At 39.8% G+C, this 27,005-nt stretch overlaps 2 protein-coding genes across 3 annotated transcripts; one reads left to right on the top strand and one right to left on the bottom strand.

The window, feature by feature from the left end:
• The first annotated feature begins 7,258 nt into the window (after positions 1–7,258).
• On the top strand, positions 7,259–13,528 carry YAE1 (YAE1 maturation factor of ABCE1). Of its 2 annotated transcripts, XM_050892327.1 has the most exons (4): positions 7,259–7,553; positions 9,171–9,292; positions 9,718–9,986; positions 12,273–13,528. In XM_050892327.1, the coding sequence occupies exons 1-4, from the start codon at positions 7,437–7,439 to the stop codon at positions 12,338–12,340; spliced, it is 576 nt and encodes a 191-aa protein (XP_050748284.1). In that variant the 5' UTR covers positions 7,259–7,436; the 3' UTR covers positions 12,341–13,528. The 2 variants fall into 2 exon arrangements, with proteins under 2 accessions (XP_050748284.1, XP_050748283.1); XM_050892326.1 differs by having other exon boundaries at positions 9,718–12,341.
• Positions 13,529–16,856: 3,328 nt separating this feature from the next.
• Positions 16,857–26,316, bottom strand: LOC127012673 (mediator of RNA polymerase II transcription subunit 1-like). The gene is made up of 11 exons (XM_050890906.1): positions 26,290–26,316; positions 25,096–25,180; positions 24,673–24,727; positions 24,093–24,225; positions 22,997–23,025; positions 20,625–20,696; positions 20,456–20,530; positions 19,195–19,265; positions 18,318–18,383; positions 17,719–17,827; positions 16,857–16,992 (listed from the first exon to the last, which is right to left on the bottom strand). Exons 1-11 carry the CDS (start codon positions 26,290–26,292, stop codon positions 16,857–16,859), a joined length of 834 nt encoding a protein of 277 aa, XP_050746863.1. The 5' UTR covers positions 26,293–26,316.
• Positions 26,317–27,005: the final 689 nt, after the last annotated feature.

Genomic DNA, 27,005 nt, shown 5'->3' with positions numbered 1-27,005 from the left:
TGAGAAAGCTCACCTTCTTTGTGATCCTGCACATTGAGAACTGCGTTACCCTGAGTGCAAACCCACAGAAATCAGTAACTACCTGAATAGCAATGTGCTTCTCAGCATAAGTCAGGGTGACAGATACTGACCACAGTAATTCAGTGAAAAAAAGTACCTAATGTTACTTGTTTAGATGGTGGTTTATTGGGTCAGATGAACTGCATTTGTTTGTTCCTGAGCAAAATACAATGGCAAAGTATAGGCAGGTAACTGCATGTAAATGTATATAGTTAAGTCCTGTGAAATAAATTTGGAGTAACTATGAGTAACCATGCTCAGCCTTTTCCAGACTAGTGAGTAATATTCAAGACATGCCACATGCAATGGTTGGTCTTGTTGAAATGTCAAATTCCCTGTTCTGTTAGCTGCATGGCACCTGCAGTTGCTATTGAAGATAGCACCTTCCACTGACACCGATGATACTTGTGAAAGATGAGCATATCTGTACTTGCAGTTCTGGGAAAGTAACCCAGGCAGGTGGTAAGATCACATTCAAGGGAAGGCAGGGGAATAAATTCCTGAGCATTTAGCTACATGCCATCACCTCTGGGTGGCTGAGCATATAAGCAAAGCAGTACTTGCTTTTCCAGCCTTGGTTAAGAGGATAGGACTAAGAATGGGAGAAAGAAAGGAGCTAGGAGAAGGGAAAGTCACTGCCCAACTGCCCTGCCAGGGGCGGTGCAGTAACATCTAACACCCCACCTGGCTGCAGCAGCAGTTATAAGGTAAAAATGGGCAAAAGAAGCATAAATATTTTGCCATGCCCAGGAATATGCTGTCCTGGGCAATTGCTTTGTCTCACCTAGCAAGGCCCTCCACAGCGAGGGCCGGTAGCAGTTTACAGGTGACAATGGCTCTGCAAGGGGCTGTAGCTCCCTGTGGGAGGGAGCCAGCCCCAGCGTATAGCTGAGTCCCGAGAGGCCCAGCAATGCCAGCTCACTTTCTTCCACAGCTGAGGATATGAATTGCCCAGCAGCCTTTGTGCTAGCACAGCCAAACAACCAATTATACGCTGCAGATAGGGCATACATGCTGTACTGGAATTGTTCACAATCCACATGCAATTCAAAAGCCACCATTTAACCACCCTTGTCGTAACCTCAACCTTTCAGAAACTGTGCATTGTCACTGAAACAATTGTTTTCTCATGGTTTCAGGTGCCAAAGAAATCAGTGCACTCCACAAGTTTTATGCCTTCTAGCAGTTCTATTCACTGCAGACAATTGGATCAGCATTGTACAGCTGCTATTCCTGCAGTTTTTCATCATTTGCCTGAGTTTATACAAGGGATGAAACAAAGAGGGCAATTCGTCTCTTAGCCAAAGGAAAAGAGCTGGCATTTCTTTCCTGTTGAAGCAACGCAAGTGTGATAAAAAGTCTGTGTGATTTGAATAGAGATGCAATTCATTAGGGAAATCCATAAGTAGAATACAGCATTTTCCTTGGACCAATTACATTTACAGTAATTATTTGCATATTATGATCAATTATTATGCAAACAAAAAAGGCAGCTCTACATCAAAAAATGTAACCAGTAAGGCAGAAAAATCTTACTGAAGGATATCTGAGTCACAGAGCTATGGGGTCCTGATTTATTGATGATACAAAACCAGTCAGACTCATCACTGATATTACAATTTCAGTAGACACGTGATTCAGCTACACAACAAAAATGTAGAATTCATTACATTTTCTTGTCCCTATTGACATAACCTTTTTCTGTTCATGTGGAATTTCATACTGTAAAAAGCTCACTGTCAACAGATTCAAGACAATTAGGAATATTCCTTCCTTGCTTGTCTGTTGTATATTCTAAAAAGGATAGTGTAGTCCCCTATTACACTCTGTTCTGTCGGCATTAATCTTGAGTTGTAATGTGTATATAGCTCATTTTGATCTCAGCCATACCAACTTTTTTGCAATGTTAGAGTTGTTATTGAAGTTCCAGAATGAAAATATGGAATACATCTGGGGACAACAAATTTCACTCATTTGAGGAGCAAACCAAGGAACATGACAGACAGAGGGGAACTGCGTTGGCGTTAATAAACTGTACCTGCTGCTCTGTTTAGTACGCAACAGTTCAGAGTACAGTTTTTCAGACTGCAAGCCGGGCTTCCCTGGGGATGTTCAAAGCAAGCCTGGGGAAAGGCGGGGAAAAAAAAATTTATTCCTTTGCTTAACTACTTCCACTTATACTTCAGTACAAGCCAAACTGCTGGCAGTCCATGGAAAATTCAGGGAAGGCTTCTGTTTTTGCCAGGATCTGAAATGGCAATGATTCTGCAAGTAGGAAAACAGCTCTGTTGTAACATTTAACTATCAAAGTACTGTGCTTTGGTAATACGGGGGAAGAAAGAGGCAGACAACTATCCTCTCCCTTGAAAACACTTGTGTGAGAAGTAATGGCGAAATGGTTAAGATTCCTGTGGTGTTTTGAAGTGAATGTTAGACATTTACCCTTGATATATTCATAAATTTCTAGCTCTTTTCCATATTCTTCCATTTTCTTCTGACATTAAATGAGACATTTTGACCCAAAGTGTTGTGTAATATTATTGTATGTTATTAAAGAAGAGAGAGTGATTTCACAAAAACAGGGAAGTGATTCCTATGTATTACTTACCTTCATCACAAGAGGGTGATAGGGCTTTACTAGTAAATTGCCTTAATATCTTGAATGAGAGATGTTATAGGAAAACACAGAAACGTATGTTTATTACCATGCCCTGGTAATAATCATTGATCCTAGAGGTTTATTTTAACCCTCTTGTTTAATTCAGGGTCATTATAGCCTTCTGTGCTGTGAGCTGCAATATTTAAAACCTCATTAAGCCTATGACCTTGCAGTTAACCTGTTAGGTCACTGTTTCCTTCTCTGTGGTAGGTCTGGAAGCAAAGGATTTAAGCACTGGAGGTCACTGTATTATTATTGCAACATTCAGCCAGCAGCACACAACCCCACCATGCCTCGCATGAAGGAAAAATGCACAGAGAGCCAAGATCAGGACAGAGTCATAGGCTGCATATGAGCATGAGTATGTCTTTCTTGTTGCTGTTGTAGGCAGTCCTACCAATGCCCTGTTATTCACCATATTCAAGGAAAACAGCCTAGAGTCTGACCAGGCAGTAGAGCCACATACCTGGGAAAGACTACAGACTTCACCAGAGGCAGAATACGCATTTTGGGAGGGACTTATAGTTTAAGGCTCTTCGGAAACTTTGTGCAATGTTTGGTGACAATGCATGTACTATCTTTATTAAATATTGATGGTTTTCATTCTCCTCACATTTCAATAGCTTACTCTTTTCCATTATGTTTTAGTCTTGTTTACTACAGAGAACAAGTGAACAGTGATTTAAACGTTCTTGAAATTCATCGAAAGACCATGTAAGAGCTGTGATTTCTTAAAAGGATTATATTACTCTCAAAATTAGAGCAAATGAAACATGGTTCTGTCAGTCCATGACAATAAGCATTGTATGATTGGAGAATAACTTATGGTGTAAACAGTCCTCTGCCCTGGGCCCTTCACAAACCTTAGCTCAACTCTGCCAGAGACAGCAGTACACAGCAACAGAAATTGCCCTAGTGAGAATGTGATCATCCAGCCCCACAGAGTCGCCCATACACAGCACAAGTCCTGGCTATGGTAATCAGCCACCCTTCAAAAAAGCTTGAAATCTTGAAGCGCCTTTGTGCATTATGACGAAATCCATTGGCTGTTCCCGTCAGTTTGGGTTTGAGGCACTGATGACTGAAAGACAAGAGTGTGTAATAATGATCTGAATGGGAGTGATGCTTTATCTGAAGCATTATGCACCGTAATAAAGGTGTAAAGGAGCAGCCCATGCCACTATGTTCATGTATTTTACTTTTGGCAATCACTCGCGGTTGATTGCTTAATGGCAAACCTTACCGCTACAATGAAGCTGACAGAAATCCTTTGTAATGATCTCCCACAACCCCTTGGCAGTCCTAAGCTCTGCATGACCGTGTACTGGCCCCTCTGAAACCTCTCCTCAGTACTCCAGGTATCCAGGCAGTAACTGCTGAGCCAAGCATGTTCATGGCTCAGAGGTACCTTTGGTATAACAGATACCATAAGCATAAAATTAGCCAGTTTTTAATCTCAGATACGGCAGTGACAAACTTTACAATGGGTCACAAATCAACTACTCCTTTGTTTTTCACATTTTCAGGTAGCTTTTCTTTATTCTGCAAAAATGCCAGAACAGTTTTGTAGCCTGTGAAATATTGTTCTCATGTTTTCATCCTTTGGCATGTGTCATTACAAAGTGTCACCATAATATGCAGACACTGCTTTACTTAGAACACATATAGGTGTGGAAAACATCCACACTCTGAGGCACTACACCTCATCCTCTAGCCCTGCCAGCAGCCCTGTCAAGACCATCAGCATACAATCAACTTGTCTTCAAGTTGCAACTGCACTTCATAACCCAACAATGCTGCTCTACGTATACAATATGATTCACCGAATTATCCACCCACAACTACTAACAGAAAAGGGTGGGAATATGAGCTTTCTTCATTGTTTCTCATGGTTATAAGGACTTATCTTAAACAAACAGCTGTGTGGAATGATCAACTTTGGTAAATATAAGACATTTAAACTGAGATAGTGTGAATTTGGGAAAATCACAGTGACCCTGAGCCATGACCTGTGTATCTTTTCCAGAAGAGCAAGAAGCTGAGGGGACAGAGTGCAAGATGATAAACAAAGGGTTAGCCCAGGTTTAGTAGTGCCATTATGACTGGTCATGGTCACGATTTTCTGTTGCTAGAAGACTTCTCTGTGACTGTGCATTTGTGCATGCGGGCTATATTCAGCATTGTTGCCTGTTTAGAAAAATGGCAGAGCTAGCTAAATAAGCCTCTACCAGACGGGAGGTGGAAGTGATAGAACTGGGCTAGGAAATCAGCAGTCATGGACATGCAGAGTAACTGATGAGGAACAGATACGCACAGTTCTGCTCATCCAGAGGCACCAGTGTCATTTCATCCCCTGATGCACCAGTTTCTAGACAGATTTGGGTTACTTGGCCACTCATACCTCAGCATGCAATCACCAGCGAGTGTCCGAGAAGGGCCACGAGCAGGAGGGACAGGCTGTCTCTGCAAAACAAAAGGGACAAGGGGAGTGAGAGTGCTGTGGCTGTGTGAGTCGCAGCACGCGATCGTTCATCTCTCAGTACCTGCAGCGCGAGGACAGACTCTGCTGTCATCCGCGGCAGTGTCCCTAGCCCTGCTGTAATGAATCTCACCAGCCATCCATGGGACAGGATGTGGGACACCTGGCAGTCACTGGGGGGTGAGTGTGGTACCATGGCCAGCCCGGTAAATGGGAAATCAACCTCTCCAGGCAAGGAGCAAATGTGCTCCCTCTCAGCGACCCGCAGAAGCACTCAGTACATGAGTGCATTTACTGTAACAGGAGTTGGCAATTTGGAGAAACATACAACTTGAATTCAAGGTTGATGTATAGTATGATTATGAAGATTAACCAACTTTAAACTTATGCTCATAAGCCAAATGCAGCATGCACCGAGAAAAACACATTATTCTGTTGTATTTATGTCAAAAAGATATTACTGTTTTCTCTAAGAGAAGCAAGCAATGAAACACTTGACTCCTGCTGGCACCTTTCATATTAAAAAGGATTTATTATTGTAATGCCTAAATCTTGTAGAGGACAGTTTAAGGGCACGCGTGACACACAAGGACCCTGAGGATTCAGAAGCCAACAAGGCAGATTTTTTTTTTTTTAATTCCACAATTTATGACTGAAAAGAGGACGAAACCTCCGTGCCCCGGGGAACACTCTTCCCCCGGGGCTGGCCTGAGGGCACTGTGGAATGCCTGGGGCAGCCACACGACCCTCGCTCCGGCAAGCCGGGAGAGGGCATCACAGTAACCGCTCCTTCCCCCGCCAGCGCCCGGCCTCCTCCAGCGACTCGCACCCGCTCGGCGGGCAGGAGGGCCCAGCAGCCCGGCCACCCCGCCCCGCCTCCTTGAGACGGATGCGAGGCTGCGCCCGCACTCAAGATGGCCGCCCGCCACCAGCGTCTCAGATGGGCTTTGAAGCCACAGGGCTGCCGGTTAAGATGGCGGCTGTTTACCTGCGGCCTCCGCGGAGCTTGCCCTCGGCCAACATGGCTGCCGCTCCCCTACTGCTTCCGACGGCAGTGAAGCCAGTTTGCCCTCAGTCAAGATGGCGGCGCCCAGCGAGCGGCGGAGCGCGGTGGCGCGGTGGCTGTGGTGAGGGGCCGGGGAGCGGGGCCGGGTTGGCGGCGGGGTCTGAGCGAGCAGCCGGGAGAGGCGAGGCGAGGGGAGGGGAGGGGAGGCTGCGCATGCCGCCAGGTGTGGGAGAAGGAAGGCTCCCCGCAGCGCGGCTGCTTGTGGGGAGCTGGGCGCCTGCCGGGCTGAGCGGCCGGCCGTGAAATGGTGGGTGGGGGCTTGGCCGGTGCCGCGGCGGGGGGCCTGTGGGCTCGGGCGAGGTTTGGTCAGGGTGTGGGGACGCACCTCTGGCCCGCCGCAGGGAGGGAGCCTGCAGACTGCGAGACTCCGGCCAGTTGTGTCTCAGGAAAAGCAGCGTGGCCGAGCGCGGGATGGCGCTTACGGCCCTCGGTTCCCTGAGAGCCGTCGGTGCCTCTGCAAGAAACAGCGCTTGTGGGTTGTAAGAATTTCCACCGATGCAATGAATTAGTTGTGAGTGGCCTCTTAAGGTTTTCTTACAGTGGAAAAGATGTAATAATCTATTTCTGTCTTCTTCCCTCTGCAGTAGAAATAGCTAATTCTTTATTCAAAATATAAAGGAGTATTTCTGCTCAAGATTTATAAGATGGTTAAGTATTTGGCATAACCAGAAAACTGAAAATCAAAGGTGAAAGGCCTTGCCAGTTATTAACTCTGCAGGCAATTACCTATGTGTAAACTTAATGCACTGCATGGAAGCTATATGGGGCTGTTTGTCAGCTGCTATCAGAATCAAGTCATGAAGTTGTTTCTTCCTGCTGTTCATGTACTAGCAACACTTAGAAATGCTAATTTGATGTGCATATGCGTGTCACTGCCATAAGAAGGGAAGAAACTGCTGTCTTAAGTTGTCCTCATAAATTACAGAAGTTGCTTTACCGGTCATGACCTGGCTGTCTTCTCTTGACAGATGCACCTTGATGGTAAACAGCATCCATTTTCCATGTGGAAACAAATGTACAGGTTGAATAATGAGCTCCTGACATGAATTCTCTTCAGAACTCCCATTTTTTTGCCTATATTTCTAATCTGACACTTAGCCAGAGGGACTTTTGAGAGTTTCTCAGTATTTTTTTTTACCACAGAAGCAGAGGTCATAGTCATCACTGCTGTTATGTCCTGGGTACAAGTTGCAGTCAGCCAATCCAGTGAGGATATATTTGATGAAGATGCAGATGAGATGTATCTACTACAGAAAGAATGGAACAGCACCATGAAAAAAAGATTGAAGGTATTTCTATAACAATTATTTAATAGTCTTTTTAACCATTTTAGATTTACTGATACATACCTTGATATACATATGGCTGATTTAAAGTGGAAAACTAAGAGTGGCTGCTTAAAAGTTATTGTGGTATAGTTTCTTCTGAATGTCAGGAAAACTTAGCAGGGATTTACAGAAACTCTATCCTAGTAGTCATCAGAGCAAAGTACTGTTTTACCAAGACATTGGCTCCCTCTGTACAACCATGTGCATTTGTAAAAGGCAGTGCTAAATTCTGATGCAAGCTGTTTGCTTCATACTTGTAGGTATACCACTAGTAGATATAGGGCAACACAGCTAAATAGTGCTAATAAAGAAATATGAGATGTTTGGGGGTTTAAGTAGAGTTATTCATCAGTCAGATTTAAGTTGTGTGACTCCATGTGGAACCACAATTGGACGTTGCGGTCTGGGTAGTTCTTTGGCTTATTTATTCTCCTAGTGAAAAATATATTTTATGAAAGCTGGTTTCCGCAGCCCTTCCCTCCCTGGAATTCTACAGAGAACAAAACAAGTACATAAACCCAGGTTACTTCAACAGATACATTATCATTCAGAGTGGGGCCAGTAGGGCTTGTCTGCTCACGACTGAACAGCATTTGGCTGAAGAACATGAATGGAAGCTGTTGTGTAGGCTGTTGATGAGGGAGGGTATTACAACAGAGCTGTTGTATTTTTCTCCAAGGAAAAGCTTCCTGCATCTGGGTCCCTTGAAAAGACTGGTTTTCTTAAGGGGCTGTTTAGTGTTCCTACACAAATCCCTCTGGTATTTTATGAGTAGATACTACAAAATCATAAAATGTTATTGAGGTTAGAGCTGTATGTTGGGCGAAATAAACATTCTTTTTCCTGGCTAGTTCTCCAGCAAGGCCACAAGTTTTCCTCTCTCATGAGCGAATAGAAGTTTTCAGTGTTACAACTTGCAATTTTGGTGTGAAAAAAAGTTAAGAATTATTCTACGTTATATGGTAATGTGATTAGAATATAAAGAAATTAATTTGCATTACAATCATTAGCTGTTTCTTACAGAAGGCAATCACAGTGTTATGTGTATTTATATGTGACTCACTCCATCACTATCTTTTTTTCTGGTATAACTCTTGAATTGAGTGAGATCTGGCAAATAGAGAAGCAAGGCTCAATAATTAGTTTTGTGAAAACAGGTGGATGGATTACAGACAGGAGAGTACCTCTGCTAAAGGGGAGGCTTTGCAGCCTATGTATTTTTAGATGTCTAGAAATCTATATGTGGTATTCTTTAAGAAAGTTTTCATAGAAGAGTTTGTCGTCATAAAACCAAGCATGCTTTCCTGCAGATTTGTCTTATTTTTTGATGTTTTCTTTATTTTCTGACCTGGGGATCCTTTTGGAAAAGAACTGGATCTCGCAGATCAGTAAATCATAATGCACTGCAAAAAGCATGTTTTGGTTTGGCAGTTGGGGTGTAGCTGGGAGGGATGTTCAAATCTAGAAGCTGTAATTTAAGAGACTGAATACTTGTTTAAACTTTTTTTATTGTTATGAAATTGTCATAGGTCAAATTTTTCATCTTGTGAACAACCTCTTTCACTACTCTTATTATAGGAAGGCTATAGGGATGGAATTGAGGCTGGGAAAGAACTTGCACTCCAGGAAGGCTTTAATCAAGGTTACAGACATGGTGCTGAGCTGATGGTTACATGTGGCCAGTTCAGAGGAACCCTGAAGTAGGTTACAAACTCCTTAAGGTCTTGTGCATGCGGGGGGTGTATACAGAGGGAGCTGCATGCAGGGTTTTTTGGGTTTTTGGTGTTTTGTTTTGTTTTTAATTAAGACAAAGTGCATTGTAAATCTGTCCAAAGTAAGCAACCTGAGAATTCTCAGGTCTTGAATACAAGGAATTGCCTACCTGGGTGTAGAGTGATCATTCTTAAAAATCATCCTTCAGTTGCTCTTCCAAAATTATCTGAATCTACATCTTTAAGCTTAATATTCAGTTCTGCTGCTTGAATTTCCCAGAAAATGTGAATGAAACATATATACAGTATAGATATCTTGTCACATTGCTGTCTCCCTTCAACAACTGGAGGTCTGTGTGGGTACATGTAATCACTTTTTTTTTTTTTTTTTTTTTTTGTTCTTCACTTTTCAGTGCTCTCTTATCCTGGTGTCATTTTAATGGACATGATTCTGCTTTAAGTAAGATAAATAATCTTCTTGATGTGGTTGGAAAGCATGAAGATGATGTGCTTAAGTATCTGAATTCTGTTGAACAACAGCCACATCTTGGACACGTTTTAGATTCTGTTCAGGACATGGACCTTAATCACACAGCTCCAGCTGGGACAGAGTACAATGAAGTTAAAGCTGGAAAACACGAAGATGTTGGCAGCTCTGGTGAAAACATTTGTAGAAATAATGGTGAGGTTGGTTCCTTGCAGTCTGAGTGCAGCACAGCAAAACTCTGCACAGATCCTGAAAGGTCAACCCTTGCTTGGGTTAAAAAGCAGACTATTTGGCTAGTAGAGCAACTGGGCTTATCATTGGATATACTCCATCATGTCCAGCAACTGGAACATTAGTTTTTCTGTCTCATGGTATTTAAAATTATCTCAACTGGATTTGATTCTCAGTTTGTGGACCATGTACAGGCTGATGCATCACTTCGTTTTAGGGAAATCTGATTTTGATACTTCCCAGTGGAGGTAATTCCTGTAAATCTTCACCCTGCTTTGGCTCCTGGCAAAAAAAAACCCTTGTTTTCAATCTTAAACATAACTTTCACAGAAAAGGGAAGTGACTTGTAAAGCTCTACAAAGATTTACTAAACATGTTTCTGTTCTGTGTCAGAAGCTATCATTTCACCCTCACTTTCTCTTTTGGCAGCAGCTTGGAAATGGAGCAGGTCCCTTAAATAGCCTCTCTAAGTAGGTCTCCTCTAATATCTAAAAAATAAGTGTCCAGTGCTATGGACAAGCTATTCTTGCAGAATAAGCTTCTGTTGATGATATGCTAACTCTGCGCAAAACAGAACAGGATTTGCTGCTGATTTCTAGAGCGCTGTGACTCTCTGTAGTCACTATATAAAATATAGAAATTTTTCACCTCTTGTCAAATTCTTCATCTTAACTTTTGTAATCACTATGCAGTGCACTTTCACAGTTAAAAGCTATTTTTTTCTCCTCATACAGTTCTGTTTATTTCACTTTTGCTGAAAACACACCATTCTCTTCAAATGCAGAATTACTGACAATTCCATTGTTTTACTGTTAGACCATCTACTCTTACCCTGTTAGACCACACTGAACGTGTTTCCAGTCTAATGAGCTTCCTTGTGTTATTTTTGTATTTATTTTGCCAGTCCCTCTAGCCTGAACTCTTTCCCTCATTCCCATAGTGTTTTTCCCAAACTCTTCAAGGAAGCCAGGCTTATTCACCTTCTCTTAGAAACATGTTGTCAGCCGCACATGCATATTTCCGACAACTTTTTATTTCTGTGCCAACATTCTATATTTGACTCCTTTTCCTGTTGCTTAGCTTAACTGTAGCTGCAAATTGCTCTGGTCAGGAAGTCTTTTCTTTGTGAATGCCTCTCTCTGTTTTACACTAATTAAACTGATTTACAGTAAGTTAGGAGTTTACTTGTTTTAATTTGCTTGTAACTTTCCTTCATGTCTGAGACAAAGCAGGTCTAGACAGAGACAAACTGAAATTTTGAACAGTTGACTTAACTATATTTAAAAAAAAATTTAAATCACAAAACAGTTTTATACTTTGAGGCCAGAAAAAAGCTAAGGTAAAAATTACTTGATTTTCAGAGACTGAGTTTACAACTTTCTTACTAAAGACTCTATTATCCTGCCACAGAGTTGGTAGACTGTAAGTTTGGCTGCCATTCAGTACCGCTTCTGCATTAGGGGAACACAGAACTGCAATTAAGAGTCTCTTATTGAACCTGTTTCTGAAATAGTGGACAAATAGGACTGTCTGCATTTATTACGTATGTACAAAACTGTTCAAACAACTTTTTCTCCATTTATTTAATGCTGACATGGATAAACATTACTTTTCTACAAATGCATGTGTTATGTTATAGCCTGTATCATGTATGTTAGACAGAAATTTCTTCCATACTGTGGTAGAATACGGTGCAGACAAAAATAAAGGTTACTAGAGCAGCGTTAGACTTTCCAAATTTGGAAGTTTAAAAATGCAAATTCAAGAGTACTACTTCTACGTATTTAATAGTGTGCAAAAAGGAAACTCCATTCACAAATTACTACGTAGACAGTGAGCTTGCCAAGTTCTCGCCAACTACTTCTGCAAAAGCAATCTACACCAGGGAAAATATTTCTTTCTTGTTTGATTATCAAACAATAGATTGTGTGTTTTACTTATCTATCATAACAGCTTCTGTACTAGCTGTGGAATTACTTTCCTCCACTCTGCACAAAGTTTCTGTGCTTACTGTGGGGTTATTTTTTTCCATGTTATCACCCAGAGTTTCCAGTTTGGCTGTGGAAAGATTTTCTTTTGGGCTGTCTGTAATACTTGGCTTATCTGTCACTACCAAATCTTGCTGACCAGCCACAGAAAGACTTTCTTCAAGACTATTAGAATCCGTACTTTGCTCGCATGGTGGTTCAGGTTTATGTTTCTTGTCTGCTTCCATGTCTTGTGTTTCACTATCAGCTTTCACCTTGGCAGCATTCCTGAAAATAGCTCTCATGACAACTGGGACTGACATGCAACTGAAGGAGGAAATGAAACATTAGTCACTACTACAGACTTCATCTATTCTTCAGCATACTTCTTTTTTTAAGCTGTGGCTGACACCTGAATGATACATGTGGTGAAAACCAGCACCTACCTCCTTGCATCTTTTTGCCTTGTACGACCTAATAGGCGTTACATTGTAACTACAGTATAACTACCTGTGCTATACCAGAAACATATGTTGACACAATGAAATCAAGTGCTGGATCTTTGAGTTTAGCAGTGCAAAGAAGCTTTGATAAGAAAGAGTGGGAGGGTTTGGTCAAAAAAAAAAAAAAAGTCATAAGGGTGCTTTTAATGAAAAGCTAAACTAATAATATTGAAATATATTCATTCTTGCTAAGTTTTATAATTGTAACTTTCATGTTTTGTATAAGACAGGTACAGAGCATATCTTCTCTAAAACACTATCTATACTAGAGAAGTTTTTTTCCACTTTAACAATAGAGTTACCTGGTTCCAGGAATAGTATCTAGTATCCTGTGACTTAAGACAGGGCAGGCTAATTAAACAGGTTCAAAATCCAGCCTGCATTGATCTTGCTGTCATCAAATAGATAATAGTTGTATACTAGCTTATGCCAAATTAATTAGTGCTCTCAGTCTTTTCTCTAGTGTATGTTCATATATCACAGCAACTTGCCTCTCTTGGAATTTGTTTCAGAAACCAAGCCAGAGACAGTGTTGTAGACATGCCATATACACCTCACTTTCTGAAAAGAAGTATTGATTGGTATTAGGTAGATGTGGAAAAAGTCCTTTCTATGCTATTCTAAGTTATACCAGTCATGAGAGTCATCAGCTAGAGTCTTCAGAAAAGCATGTTTACAAAGGAAAAAAGCATCTTTATAAAAGGTAAAACTCTCTTCATTCAAAAGTGTTTCCCTGCCCCACATGCTTTCTAGTAGAAAGAAGCACTTTCTGAAAGAGGTACTTAAGACACTAAAGTAACTTATTCTCACTATTATAACTTACTAAACTTATTAAACTTACTAAAACTTACTAGAGTGATGTTTTCTGGTTGCTGAGTTTATGGCATTGTGAACGCACATGATAATTCCATTAAATGGACATATGAGCTTCATTCCAACTGTTATGAAATAAAAGTACTTACCGCTTCACAGCTCTTGCTATAAAGTCATCACTAGAATTTAGAGTTGGATCTTGAGGATTTAAATGAAGGTGACATTGGACTTCTCTGGAGGTTATAACATCAATTATCACTAAGAAAGAACAGAATATAAGTATTTCAAAGTAAACATTTTTATAAACATTGAAAACCATCCTTTCATTGTGATGCTTCAAGAGAGGTAAGGCTGAAGTCAATGGGAAGGGGCTCGCAGCAATGCTCTTGCATAAGACTTGCTTTTTCCTAATATACTTAAATCAGAAATAGTAGAAGGTACAATTTATTAATTAACTGCAGACCGAGACAGAATAGGACTTGAATATTTGCATTTACTTTCTGTTTTATGCTGAATACAGAACACTTTTTAGTGCTACTTTGTGCTTTTCATGGGTTGCACACCATTGAGAGTAGCCCTTAGAAGGTATTTGTAACCGAGAAGCATAGTGCAAGAGCATAGATAGAATCAAGTCCCTTGTCAGCCCAATAAAGAGGACAGTATCAATTATTCCACACATACCACAGGCTAAATTCTCTTTCACAGGATGAAGGAAAAAGACAGAAAAGCTGGTGTTCTTGTGTGGTACCACTTCAAAGTAAAGCAGTTCTGAATCATCTGGAAATAAAATTACTATTTAGTGATATCCACCCATTGAACCTGGACTTTTTTTGGCTGAATCACATGCCAGAATTTAAAAAATACTGATACAGTAGAATCTAATTATTCATTACTTTGGCAACTTAGTTTATCTTCCAGAAGTGTCAAGCCTAGGAGCTTTTTTAAAAAAAATATTCAACAGAGCGTAATACTGGAATTAAGGATTTATCATCATTTAAAATACTCCACAAGTAATGACAGGTTTGACAAGGGAGCAGTAAATGTGTTAACAGCCAGCTTAGAAGCTAGTTTCTCTCTAATACTCTGCCATTACTTCCAACCACACGATTTACCTTCATTTATATGCTTCTCAGAGACACAGCTGCTAATAAGACTGTTATATGCCACTTGATGTCGAAGAATCTCTATTACACCAGGCACACACTTCGGATGGCTAAATGGGATTTTACTGACCAAGGTTCCTGCTAAATCTGATTTTTCTGAGCCCTTGTTTATGAAGTAACAGTGCTTTGGGCAATCTGGAAGAGACTGAACAACAAATACGGTGATATTTCAAGCACTGAAAACAAGAAAGTAAAGCTTGATGTTATCAGGCAACTGCACAATCTGACAGCAAAAATAATTTTGGAAGACACACTTCTAGCATGTCCATCATGTCTCTCTGTGTTTCAGTAGAAATATAATCCTTAGAGGAAGCGAAACGAGAGCCACTCTCCCTCCCAAATGCATCCAAATTGGCAAATATACCCAGAGCCAAGTGGTCAGGAGTGCAAGTTCCACCAATTCTTCCAACTACTCTTAAGAGCCGTGTAGGCTATAGAAATGTTAACAACCAAGATCTTCTCTCAGAAGAATATAGTACTGCTGCTTGACAGTTGTACAAATAGGATAGCAGTTTTGCCTGAAATCTCTTCAGGGCATCATACGTTGTTCCTCCCTCCATCACTACTGCTTTCTTTGGAGAAGCATGTTTGGCTAGAATATCTCCCGATGATTCATTTGAAGAGGAGAAGAGGAGATATAGTAAGAAAAATTTGCCACCTGTCCATATTGACAGTGATTCTATGACAAAATTAGAAGTGCGATATTGTGTTATCTACTTCAGGATGCCAAATGGGAACTGTCACCTTAAGAACAGGGCAAGGCAGTTAATTGGCAGGATCTAAATTAAGAAAAGCTGAAGAGCAGAATAAAAGAGCTTTTCCTTGCATGTTCATGGAGCAAAAGGGTTTCCCCTACGTTCCTTTCAAGGTTAGAATTCAATTTAGCAATTTATTTCTAGAAATAAAATCTTTAAACTCAGAAGCAAAACAATCTCCCAGCAAGTACTAATATTTTAGGGAATTACTGAAGAGTTACAGAGCCTTTTGTGTGTATCTAATGGAAATGAAAAATTCATCCTGTCTTACGGATTTTATAGAGAAGAGCTTTGCTAAACTTTATTTTAGCATGGTGCAGACTTACTACTACCTTCTGTACCACCACCTCAAAGTTCAAGAACTGTGTAGGCAATGGGCTCTGCTAACACTGCTAGTAGAAGAGAAAGATGTGCCCTCTTCTTTTGTTGCCATGAATTGCAAAATTAATGTTTCCTAGCAAAAAACCCTAGATCTTTGAAGCTTGTCTTGTAGTTGCCCTGTACATAAGTCTGGCAGAAAGCATCTTAGCCACTATTTTCTATTCTAAAACTTTTCCTCTACATCTAATGTAGCCTAGATTAAATATTTTTTAATAAAACAGTTATTAAAAGGGAAGCCATCTACAGTTAAACAGCCATGGCTCTAGGTAGTAATTGACATCACTGTTGCAACACTTTACACTTTTCTTCCTGCCAGTGCCTTTAAAAGGAATCAGTATTCTCAGTGTTATCTAATCAAGAAATCTTTTTTGTTAAAACAGCGTGATATGCAGCGTGACATGCAGCATGATAAAGACCTTCAAAAATCTAGGTAAGTACCATCTTGGGACTTGCTCTTCACACCAGCCAATAAGTTTCCTTCTTTTTAAGGCATTAATGATCAAGTTCTGAGCAATTTTTAGACTAAATGTTTGGGTTACACACAGACAAATTAGTATGACTTCAGCAGCCATGCACACAGTGTTTCATTAATGAGGATGAGCTCACTTACTTGAAAGGGTCTAATATTGTTTCGTAAATAACTTGAACTATTTCCTAAAGAGCATTTAAACACTGTTGGGATTCTGGGAAGTCTGCATTGCTTGCTTATGGGGAAATATAATTCAGTATATATCTTGCACAAGGGCAGAGTGTGTGTCAAATGCACACTATACTCACCACAAAGAAACAGGATTTATGTGTAGACAAGTCTTCACTGCATTTTTCTTTAAGGGTAGACTGAACAATCAGCTCATATAGAGAAGCTAGTTTCAAGCCAGTAATCTGAATCCCTGAAACCAGGTGATTTATTTTATTAGCATAATAAAATAAATTTAGGTTATGACTGTACATGAAAGCTAATATTAAAAACAAGACCAATGTTTTGAAAAGACAAAAACATTAATCTCCTTTCTTATTCCCTTTTTTGCTAATGGGAATTTGAGGTAGAGTGTTTAACAGCTTTGCCTGTAATTGTCATATCTTTCTTAGAGCTTTTGTGTTTTGCACTGGTTGCTAAAATATTACACTTGGGCTGATAGAACAGAACACGTTCTGCCCCAGAAACCAGTTTTTCCTCTTACAACGTTAACACAGGGGAATAAAAAGCAAATAAGCAATGCATAGTCACAGAAGTATTTAGTCTTAAAAACAATTATAACATGCCTGTGAGCCTCTGTATCTCTTCAATACTGGATGAGGACATAGGAATAGGCTGGTGAAACTTCAACACAAAAAAAGCTGGCAAATCGATGCTGAATTCATCAGTCAGTGGCAAAAAAGCAAGGTTGCTGGGGAAAAAAAAAAGTCAGAATGAAAGCTTGTTACAGAAATTGACATAACAAGGACTTTTAGTGCAAGGCCACTATGAGGTCCCTAGCAGTTTACTACGTTCCATATTTATTCTGTCTTGAGAGAAGTTTTGCTTTATAAACGCAACTATAGCCTTTAACCTTTTACAGCAAGGTTAGTGTGAAGACTGGCAGAAAGGAAAAGTGAGCCACCAGAAACTGAGGAACAGCGCACAAGGATATTTGCTATAAATTGTTCTATAGTGATTTATTTTGGAGAATGACTTCAGGCTTTCCCTCCAGCCTAGCACTGAAGTAGAGAGAGATGAGGTGTCAGTATCCATGGTGGGATGACAAACTATTTTGTACTGTTAAGGTGTAATATCCCTCAATATGTGCTTTATTTATTCTGAAACTGTGCAGGAGTTGCTTGTTGAATACTAGGAAGTTAAGTAATATTATTTCAGTGGCTCCTTCTGGCTTCAAATCTATGAATAAATCCATAGTTCAATGCAGTTGACACAGTTAAATATGAACACAATAACTTTAAAGTCCATTTGGGAAAACTGTAAAAGCCACAGGTTATAGAGGGTGTAGCTATGGAGCATAATGCCATCAATAAAACAGAGCTTCCTGTTTTAGCAGAGGCTAAATGTAAGTTATGCTGAGGTTAGTGTCAGTGACTTGTAAATCCATTTCTGTATTGAGAAGTATCCAGAGCCTCACCTGTCCTTTCCAGCTTGAGAATCTACAAGCAGTGGAGAAAGAGGAAGTTTGTGGAACGTATCTGTGCCTTCAACAGTTACAACTGTTTTTGTTCCACATACCTGGGAGCCTGAGGGAGAAAGAGAAGAACTGCATTATTTTCTTCGTGTCAGTGCAGATTAATCCTATGCATACAAAACACGCAAAGGTAAGGTCTTTTAAAGGTCAGGCCCAACTGACAGCCACAATGGCTTGGGCAGCAAGGAGAAGCCTGCACAGACCACACCCAAAACGCCAAAGTTGCCCAATGGTGGTAGCAGCAATAGCTGCTTTTGGGACACGCCATGAAACAGATCAAGCAACCACCAGTCATTTTCATGCTGGCTAGGCAGTTATTTTGTTTGATATCACTCTCATTTCAATTTGGGTCAACAGCCAAGAAATGGGAAAGTAGTCTCCTGATGTATGTTATAATTGTGCTAAAGTGCATCACATAAGATTTAAAATTCTAGTTTAGCAGAATGATTTATTTCTGAGTTTCATTAAATGAACTTTGCTTAATCAAACAGGTAGTGCTGAACAAGTTATCAAATTAGTTATTTTGGCTTTTCTAGCTTTACCAGGGTTTAGTTCTGCTTCCAAAACTTGATAGGGAGAAATGTAAAATTCAATGTTCATAGGAGTTCCTGAGGAATAAAAAAAAAATGGTTACTACACCTGTCAATAGAGGAAATATGTTAGGCATCTTGACACAAAGGGGAAAAAAAACCAAGAGCAGTGTAGATGGGCAGAAGGGGATTCCTCATAAGACTACATTTCTAATTACAGTGTATGTTCAAATCACAGCATTTTCTTAGTCAGCATTTAACAGCTAAACCCTCAGTGTATAAAGTCTTCAGACATCTTTGAAAAGATTAGATTAAGTTTCTCTCTCTTGCGCAATGACCTGTTGTTCAGCCTTAAAAATACTAGCTGAACTGCTAGCTTTCAGTGACTAGTCTGAAATAGAAGGGAGAGTTGTAATAAGGGACACTCACATCAAGCTGTGCAAGAGGATAGCGGTAGCATGTATTAGCAGAACTTTTATGAACTATAACACATTAATGGTTAAAACTCACTTCTGACAGTGTAGATGAGCCAAAAAACTTATCAACTGACTGTATTTGCCTTTTAGGCAACATGAGTATTATCTCAGCTACTACCACTGTCATCTCACGGTTACTCCCAAACTGTGGTTTCCCACATAACCTCAGAATATTGCTGGCTTTGCTTTTAGGCTGTTGCAAAGTCAATGTTGCAGTAGCTGATAAACCACCTGGCCTCTTTGTATTTTCTCCTTCTGTATGTCTGTACACTATCTGAGCATATAGACACAGTAAGTCCCTACAGCATGTTTTATTTATAATGGAGGCTCTTTACTGCAAACAAAGATCAGCTCAGTAGGGTTTTTTATTACAATTCTTGGAATCCATGAAGAAAGAAAAGAAAAAAAATCACCTCCAGTTCTTGGCAGCAGGTGTCCTACTTTTCCATGAAGTACTTCAGTAACTCTGTTTACATCCTGTGTTCTAGTTCAAAACACATCTTGATTAGTGTTTCCTGAGTTGCAGTGCTAGCTAGGCTAATGTAAAGGATAATTTGTACCCTTAATCAAAGGGAGACGATGCTTTCTTGGAAGTAGATTGTGTCTCTATTTGTTATGACAGCTTCCAGAACACCATCATTCCACTCATGCATTACTCCTAGGACTTGGGCTTCCAGTTTCAACCCTGTATCTGAGCTGTTTCGTGTTGCAATTTGATGTGCTATTTACCAGAAATGAAGGGGGACAAAAATATTGGAGTGGCAGGTTGAGCAAAGAGTGAGGAAATAACCTGGATAAACTAACTCAAACAGAACCAATCTCTAATCTCAAGTGTGATCATACAGCTGAATACATACAGCCATACATAGCTGTGTATTAAAACTCTGCAGTGCATTAACTTATATCATAGATGGGACGAATAATCTTTTTAACTCATAAATAATATTTACTGAGATATCAGTGATCAGCAAGGTTATAGTATATTTGTTCATGGAGTTAGTATGCTTCATAAGGGAACACTGTACAAAAATAAGCCAAGAGTGTGTTTCAAGTTACAGAAGGCCATGCTTGCTGAGAGTACTTAATAGGCAAGATATCAGAAAAGATGGTTCAAAAATCCAGAAGGAAAGCACTGCCCTCAACTCTGGTTTTCTGAAAAGAATGGAAATCATTGTACAATTACCAGAGGGTTTAGGAAAATCTGTTCCCCATCTAGCTATAATCCTACTCTTTGAAAGGAGAAATGAGAAAAGGAAGGATAGGAGGAAAGCCAGCATCCACTACTGATCTAAAACCTGAGCACAAAATGAGATACCCAAACAGCAGGACCCCAAAACATATATTTTACTTCTGCCACAGGGAGATCTAAACATGACTGCTGACTTTCAGATGAACTGTTTGCTCCTAGTGGGTGGTCACATGTACACACACCCAAGCTCTGCAACCAACCAGTTTCCCAGCAAGTCTCTTAGATAAAGCACAGGAGTTCAGTAGATTGTCTTGTTTGGCATGCCTGGGGTTGGCAAACTGCAGAAAGGCTTCGAGCTTCCCAGTGGGAGAAAACTCATTAGCCTTCCACATCCTGCTCTATAATTAGATCAGTTAACTTGCTTTTTAGTGAAATGAAGGGGTGGGGATGGAGGGAAAGGGAGAAAGAGGTAGACTTCAAGTTACCTGTCTAGAAGAGACATTGAATAAAGATCTTTTTCAAGGGCCTGCAAAGCAAGGTATCCCTTAGCTTTCATTTCGCTGGGAGAGAGAGAAGACAAATCATTATTTTCGTAAGTAAACAAAAGCTAGGGTATGGATTTTAAAAGTTTTTCAAGTAAAAACTAGTTGCAACCTGTTTCCTGGAATTTGATACAGATTTGACAGGTCTTCTAGAATCTTTCCAAAGGCATCGTAGTTCTTCGTCCTACCAAAAAGAAACAATTGCTATCATGCTACTAAATGAGATGGGTAATAAGTCTTTTATATCTAACTTGCTAGAAAAAGCACCATTTCAGAGTGACGTAGGCCCCCTCCTTATCAGATCTGGCAAGTAGCAGTACTGCTTTTAAATTTTCTTAGAAGATACCAGGAAACGTGAATCCTTGGCTTTGTTGCAAAAAGCAATGTAATTGTAGCTGACACTGCTTAAATATGCACTACTGAAAGCAATAGATGTGCACGATGATACACAAATTTGACAGCTCATCAGCTGCAAAGCACTTTTCCTGATGTTCCAATAAAGCTAGTCATGTAGTAACAGTAATACAATGCACTTGTACGTTGTTCTTTTCATCTAAATCTCAAGGATTGTATTAATATTGCACTTCACAGCACCCTGTGAGAGAGACAGATCTTAAATACAATTGATAGATACATCAATCAAAAAAAGAACAGGGGACAAGTGGCTTGCATAAGTTTGTGAAGGTATGGTTCAGACTGCTCAAAACCCAGAATTCCTGCAGATTCTGCCTAGCTGTGATAGCCTGGAGCTCTGCTCGGAATAACCCACCAGGTATTTACTTACCTGCTTAAGTGGATTTTAAGTGGATTTTACAAGCCTTACTAAACTCTCTAGTGCTGCAGTCACACAGAGAGCTGTACTCAAGAAGACATACCTTCCTTTTCTGTGCAGATGTGGCTGCAATGTGGATCAGCAGAGAGACCAAATAAGCCTGCCTGGACTTTCACATTGGGACAAATCCTTTCCAAACAGAAACCTAAACAGGTCACTCAGCTCTTCCATGACTCTTTCCAACTGGACTAGTGGGGAAGCAGGGAAAAGGGAGGGAAGCAGGCGTGCAGGTACAGGCACAGACACAGCACCAGCCTATACATTAGCTGGCTGGTTCGTCATGATTTGATAGTTACTTCGAGACTCACAGGAAACATTACACACATAACAAACTGCCTTATGACCAAATAAAATACTACACCAAGAGGTGCAGAAAGGATACTTGCACTTCGTGCCAAATCCTAACAAAAACAGGAGGGCAGACAAGTAGTACCCACAGTGCCAATGGTAACTCTATGCTATTGCTCAGAGCCACGCTGCTGGCAGTTAACATCACTGGGAGTCAAAAACCTGGGAAAATGCGAGTTAAAGCTTTAAGACATAGATGTTTACACCCATAAAGCTAATATAACTTCATTTCTGAGGAAAGAGAGGGCTGGAAAAACTGATGATGCATTACAGGTCCACATAGAAGAGAGATGAAACATGCAAGGTCAATGATTCTTCTTTCTCTCTTTACCTTCCCTTTCAACTGTTCTGCCAAGGTATTTAAATAAGTATCCAATTTCTTAAATATACTCATTATTAGTAAAACCTGGAACCTTGATCATATTGGCTGGAGAACTTCTAAAAGGACTTTTAAGGTGGTAGCCTGACCTGGAACAGCAACTATTCAGACAGAACAAAATGTGGTAATTAAAAAAAAAAAAAAAAAAAAAAAAAAATAGTGCCCTACTGCTACATGAGAAAATTAAAGTAACATCTCCTCCTATGCATTTGCAAAGAAAAACAGGCCATATGATATCACCTTGCTTTCATTGCTGTGACAGAAGCCTGAAGGACATGTAGTTAAGACATTTGCATAAGGACAACACAAAGACTATTTAGTATTTGATGGAACGAGAAGGGGAAAAGTAATATCTGGTTTGGATCTGTAAATCTGCCAGTTCTGAATTGTCATCATCAGTCGATTTCCAAAATTATGGGTCCAAGTAGTTCTATATTTCTTGCAATCAACACAAATGCCAGTATTCAAAGCCTGTGTTCAACGGGCAACTACAGCCAATGTATTGGGGATTACTCTTTCCCCTCACTCCATTGAAGCAGATGCAATTTAGCTTTTTTCAATGGAATGACTTGAGAAATAAGTAATGCCTGGAGTATCTTTTCAAAATTATATTTGCTGCAGTTTTAGCCTTGAATTTACAAATTGGAAGCGGGTAATAACCGTTACAACAACCAACAACCTCCAATATGGAGCACTGGAACCAACTTCCCACATAAAATAAAGTCCAGAAAGGTGTCAGATGTTCTGTTGTTTTCTGGATTCATATTGTTGTTTCCTGATTCTTGCTTTTTTTCCTTTTTCTTTTTTTTTTTCCAGTTCTTACACTGAAACCATTCTAGTCTTGACTTCTCCACAACATTCAGAGAAACACAAGACTCAGGAATTCCTTTCCATTCAACAAGAGACTCTGCACATGATTCTTTACCTTAGATGCTGCAACAAGTCATCACAAATCTACAGGAATAAGAGAGAGGAGTTTCATGTTTCTTACCATCCTTTGTGAAAAATCTCTTAAAAGCATTTCATTGGTAACGATAAGATTGTTCCCCATTACTTTTAATTAGCTGAATGGTTAGCTTAAAAAAAAAAAAACCCAACCAACAAAAAACAGACTAACATTACAATAGTTAAAACATAATATAATAATTAGAAGAACAAAGGCTCTGTGGAAGAGGATAAAATTAACAGAAATAGTTTGTTGATAAATTCTTTCCAGAAAAAAATTTGCATCTTTGCCAGTTTTTCTTTTATTGGCAGTTACTGTGCTAATATTCTCTGGATATACATTTCCATCCTAATAATATTGTCCAGCACTCACTGATCAACAGCTCTGTGCTGGTTAAACAGAACAACTTGAAATTCCTGGGCTGACTGCAACTGAAAAAAAGGAACTAAATTAACTCCAAATTAATGTAACAATTTGGATACTCACTGATAAAAATCAGAGTTTATGCTCCCCGCCCCCACAACAGCTTGTTGTTATATCTTTGATCTGAAGGATTGTCTGTAACACTGAACAACTGCAGAACATGGTATGTGAACTGCAGAGTGATATTTTGTCAATATTTTAATGAGAAATTTTGCAAGAAAAACATCCCCATTAGTAGGAATGCACATACTCCTAAGGAAGGCAGAAGGAAAAACAGAATCTCTGGTAACAGCTCCGAAGCATCCATTGGGAATATATATTGCACTACACCTGGGTAGGAAAATATTTTAAGACCCTGTTATTTATTGTATATTGATAACATCGAAGTATGAGAATACAAATATTTATGCAGGGTACTACAAAATTCTTGTCAGCTCAGTTTTACTTTAGTATTTAGCGCTACAGTACTTAATATCTGTAACTGAGTTGTAAGTTTAGGTGAGAGATTCAGATGCCTAAAGAGGTGGCTAGTGTCATGCACAGGGTGGCAGGTGTGACAAGACCAAAAGGAAGCCAAAGACTTTCTGACATGGCAGCTGGGGGCCAGGTGGGAGACTACAGGGAGGTGAGAGACAGTGAAAATTAACTTTACCACAGGAGCTTCTCCAAGGTGAGCCAACTTTACATCCATCACCTTTCCATCCTCCTCCAGCTGAACTTCTATATAAAACATGTTTGATGTTATGTAGCAGGCAGTCCCACTGGGGCTAACATGAGCATTAAGCCTGAGGAGAGGGGAAAGAGAAAAAGAAAAGGCTTGTATATCTAAAAATTCTGTCACATGAAGAAAGGAAATGAGTATAGTTTACTTGGTCGTGGGAAGAGACACCAGGGATGCTTCAAAAATAACTCTTCCTTGGCTCAGCTTCTGAAAACTATCCAACCAGGCAATATATTTGTGCTCTGCTCTTTGCATTATCATGTTGGTTTGCTAAAAACTATTTACCTCAGTCTGTAGCTTTGGGACCTAGGCATGCATGCCCTCTCTTCACCCAACGACCTCCTCCACAAAGGGCTAATCAAAATAGGCAGTTGTGCCCGTTCCAAGTAATACACACTCCATTAGAACATCGAGCTAGAAACAAATATTGTTGACAAGCCATCCAGATGGTATTCCTCACTGGACTTGAGGCCATGCTTGCTCATTTGTATTTATTCATAAACAAACTTACCCTTTTTGTTTAGATAAAGATTCCAATCTGTTCATCACAGAAAACAAAGATTTAGCTGCAAAAAACAGAAATATTATTTAATTAGGCTGCAATGATCAAGAAGTAGAACCAGTATTACCCTGCTTTAAAGGGTATGATTTAGGTAATGAGAAAATAGTATCTCTTGCATGACTTCTTGTTATTACTGACAACTATTACCCTACGATTAACGAGTGCTGTGCTGGGTAGAGCTTATTCTCAGACTTTGAGAATAGCTATAGCCTGAAGCCTTAGCCCAAAGATGAGTCACAAGTCTCTTGTGTCATATCCACCTCTGTGTTTGTACATTTGACCCCTTTGTGCAGAACATCACCGATAGAGAAGGATGGGTAGTTTCCATAGAATATTTAAAAATACACTTTGAGTTATCTAACAGCTTGTTACCATTTAACGTCCTCTGTATCTTCTCCATGCAAGAGAGCAATGGACCATCTGGAGCATTACTGACAGGCCGTCGAAGTGGCTTATCCTAGCACATTTGTGAAAACAAGAGACAGAGAAAGAGTCCTTAAATTACTAGCCAAAGAGGAATATCACTGCATGCGAGACAGAGAACACTGATGCCCAGTACAACAAAACACTACTTATTTCTTTTTGTCAAACACAGAGGCGACCTATGATTCTTGTGAAGATCCTGTTGTGCAGTAATTATGTATCAGAGGCCTTTGGAGCAGAGAGCGGCTTTCCATTCCCTTTTCTTTTGAGCTGAACACAAGCTGTGTCAGCTAATTTCACCGTGATACTAGAGATCAACTAAGAAAATACTTAGATTTTTATTTTAGGAGAAATCTGCCTGAGTGAAAAGGAGAGATCAGTAAGCGCCACAGGTGTACTTGGTTAGACTCAGGGTGCAAGTTCCAGCTGAAGATATTAACTTAAGTAGCAAGCAAATTCTCCCAGCTTCTCTTCTAGCTCTTGTCTGAAAACTTCTCATACTTCACACTTCAATTCACAAAGAACATTCACTGCTGAGAAGTTTTCACTATGTTCAAACTCAGGACATCATTGTTTTCAGTGTAAGGCTTTAGTTAAACGTTAATAAAAAGAAGCATGGAAACAAATGGGACTTTCTATACTAAGCTCACAGCTGTTGTGCTAACTTGCTTTTTACAAAGATGATTCTTAAGTGTAATTAGCTACTGGAAAGGTGGGAAGCATGGAACAACTTAAGGTATATCACAGCAGGAGAGAGTCTAGATAGCAGGTTTCAGGCCAGTTTCTGAAAAACAGTCTTTTCTCCCAGTCCTATGGGCAAGAAATTGTCCTTACATACTATGAACATGCTAATGATAATGAACTGAAAATAACCTAAAGTATTAGACAATCAGCACTAACTCCTGAAGAGTTAAAATAATACAAGAAACAACCTCTAAAGTGTTAAAATAATGCAGGAAACTTTTTTTATCCACTGTCATAAGAAAAATCAGGAGCCAGGCTATAATAGGCACCAGGTTTTTGGGGGTTTTTGTTTTGTTGTTTTTTGTTTGGTTTTTTTTTTAAGTCAAACAGTTTTTGAACCATCTTGGCAACCTGCTCTTACACCACATATCCTTCTCTCACCTACTCTGTGATTCTTACCATGCAAAAATGGACAAGTTTCAGAGTTTCAGTCCATGGTTTTTGTTGGTATTTTAGATGCAACTGTTCCATTAAAGCATTTGTAGAAATACCTGTCACAGCACCTGAAAAATATGTCAAAATGTTCTAAATATAATGGCATGTATTTACATTGGCAACCAGAAAAGTTGGAGGAGGAAAAAATATAAAAACTTGCTAAGGTCATAGGTGTTATGCTTCAAAAGAGGAGGCAGAAGAAAATTGTTTTAGTTGAATTTTGCATACAAATATCTAATTTTTGTAAGACTTCTGACAGAAAAAGGGCAAGTGGAGATTTTGTATAGGCAAGTATTCTCAATATTAAATACAGAGATGCAGCCCGATCTTCACCTTGTTAAACAACTAGACTTTCTTTACCTATGCACAATCTCATATGTGTATTCGTAATAAATACCAAGGCCTTGCTATGGGTTTCACGCATCCAGATTTCTACACCCACCTAGAGCTCATTAGAGCTACTTTTGATTAGAGATAAAAAATTAGAGATAATTTTTTACAAAGAAGGTGGTGAAACACTGGAACAGGTTGCCCGGAGAGGTGGTAGATGCCCCATCCCTGGAAACATTCAAGGCCAGGTTGGACAGGGCTCTGAGCAACCTGATCTAGTTGAAGATGTCCCTGCTCATTGCAGGGGGGTTGGACTAGATAACCTTTAAAGGTCCCTTCCAACCCAAACT

The sequence above is a fragment of the Gymnogyps californianus genome, chromosome 2, assembly GCF_018139145.2.
Source record: "Gymnogyps californianus isolate 813 chromosome 2, ASM1813914v2, whole genome shotgun sequence".
In the NCBI taxonomy this organism is placed as follows: domain Eukaryota; kingdom Metazoa; phylum Chordata; class Aves; order Accipitriformes; family Cathartidae; genus Gymnogyps; species Gymnogyps californianus.
Note: the sequence above shows the minus strand (reverse complement) of the source record. Positions and strands in the feature narration are given on the sequence as shown.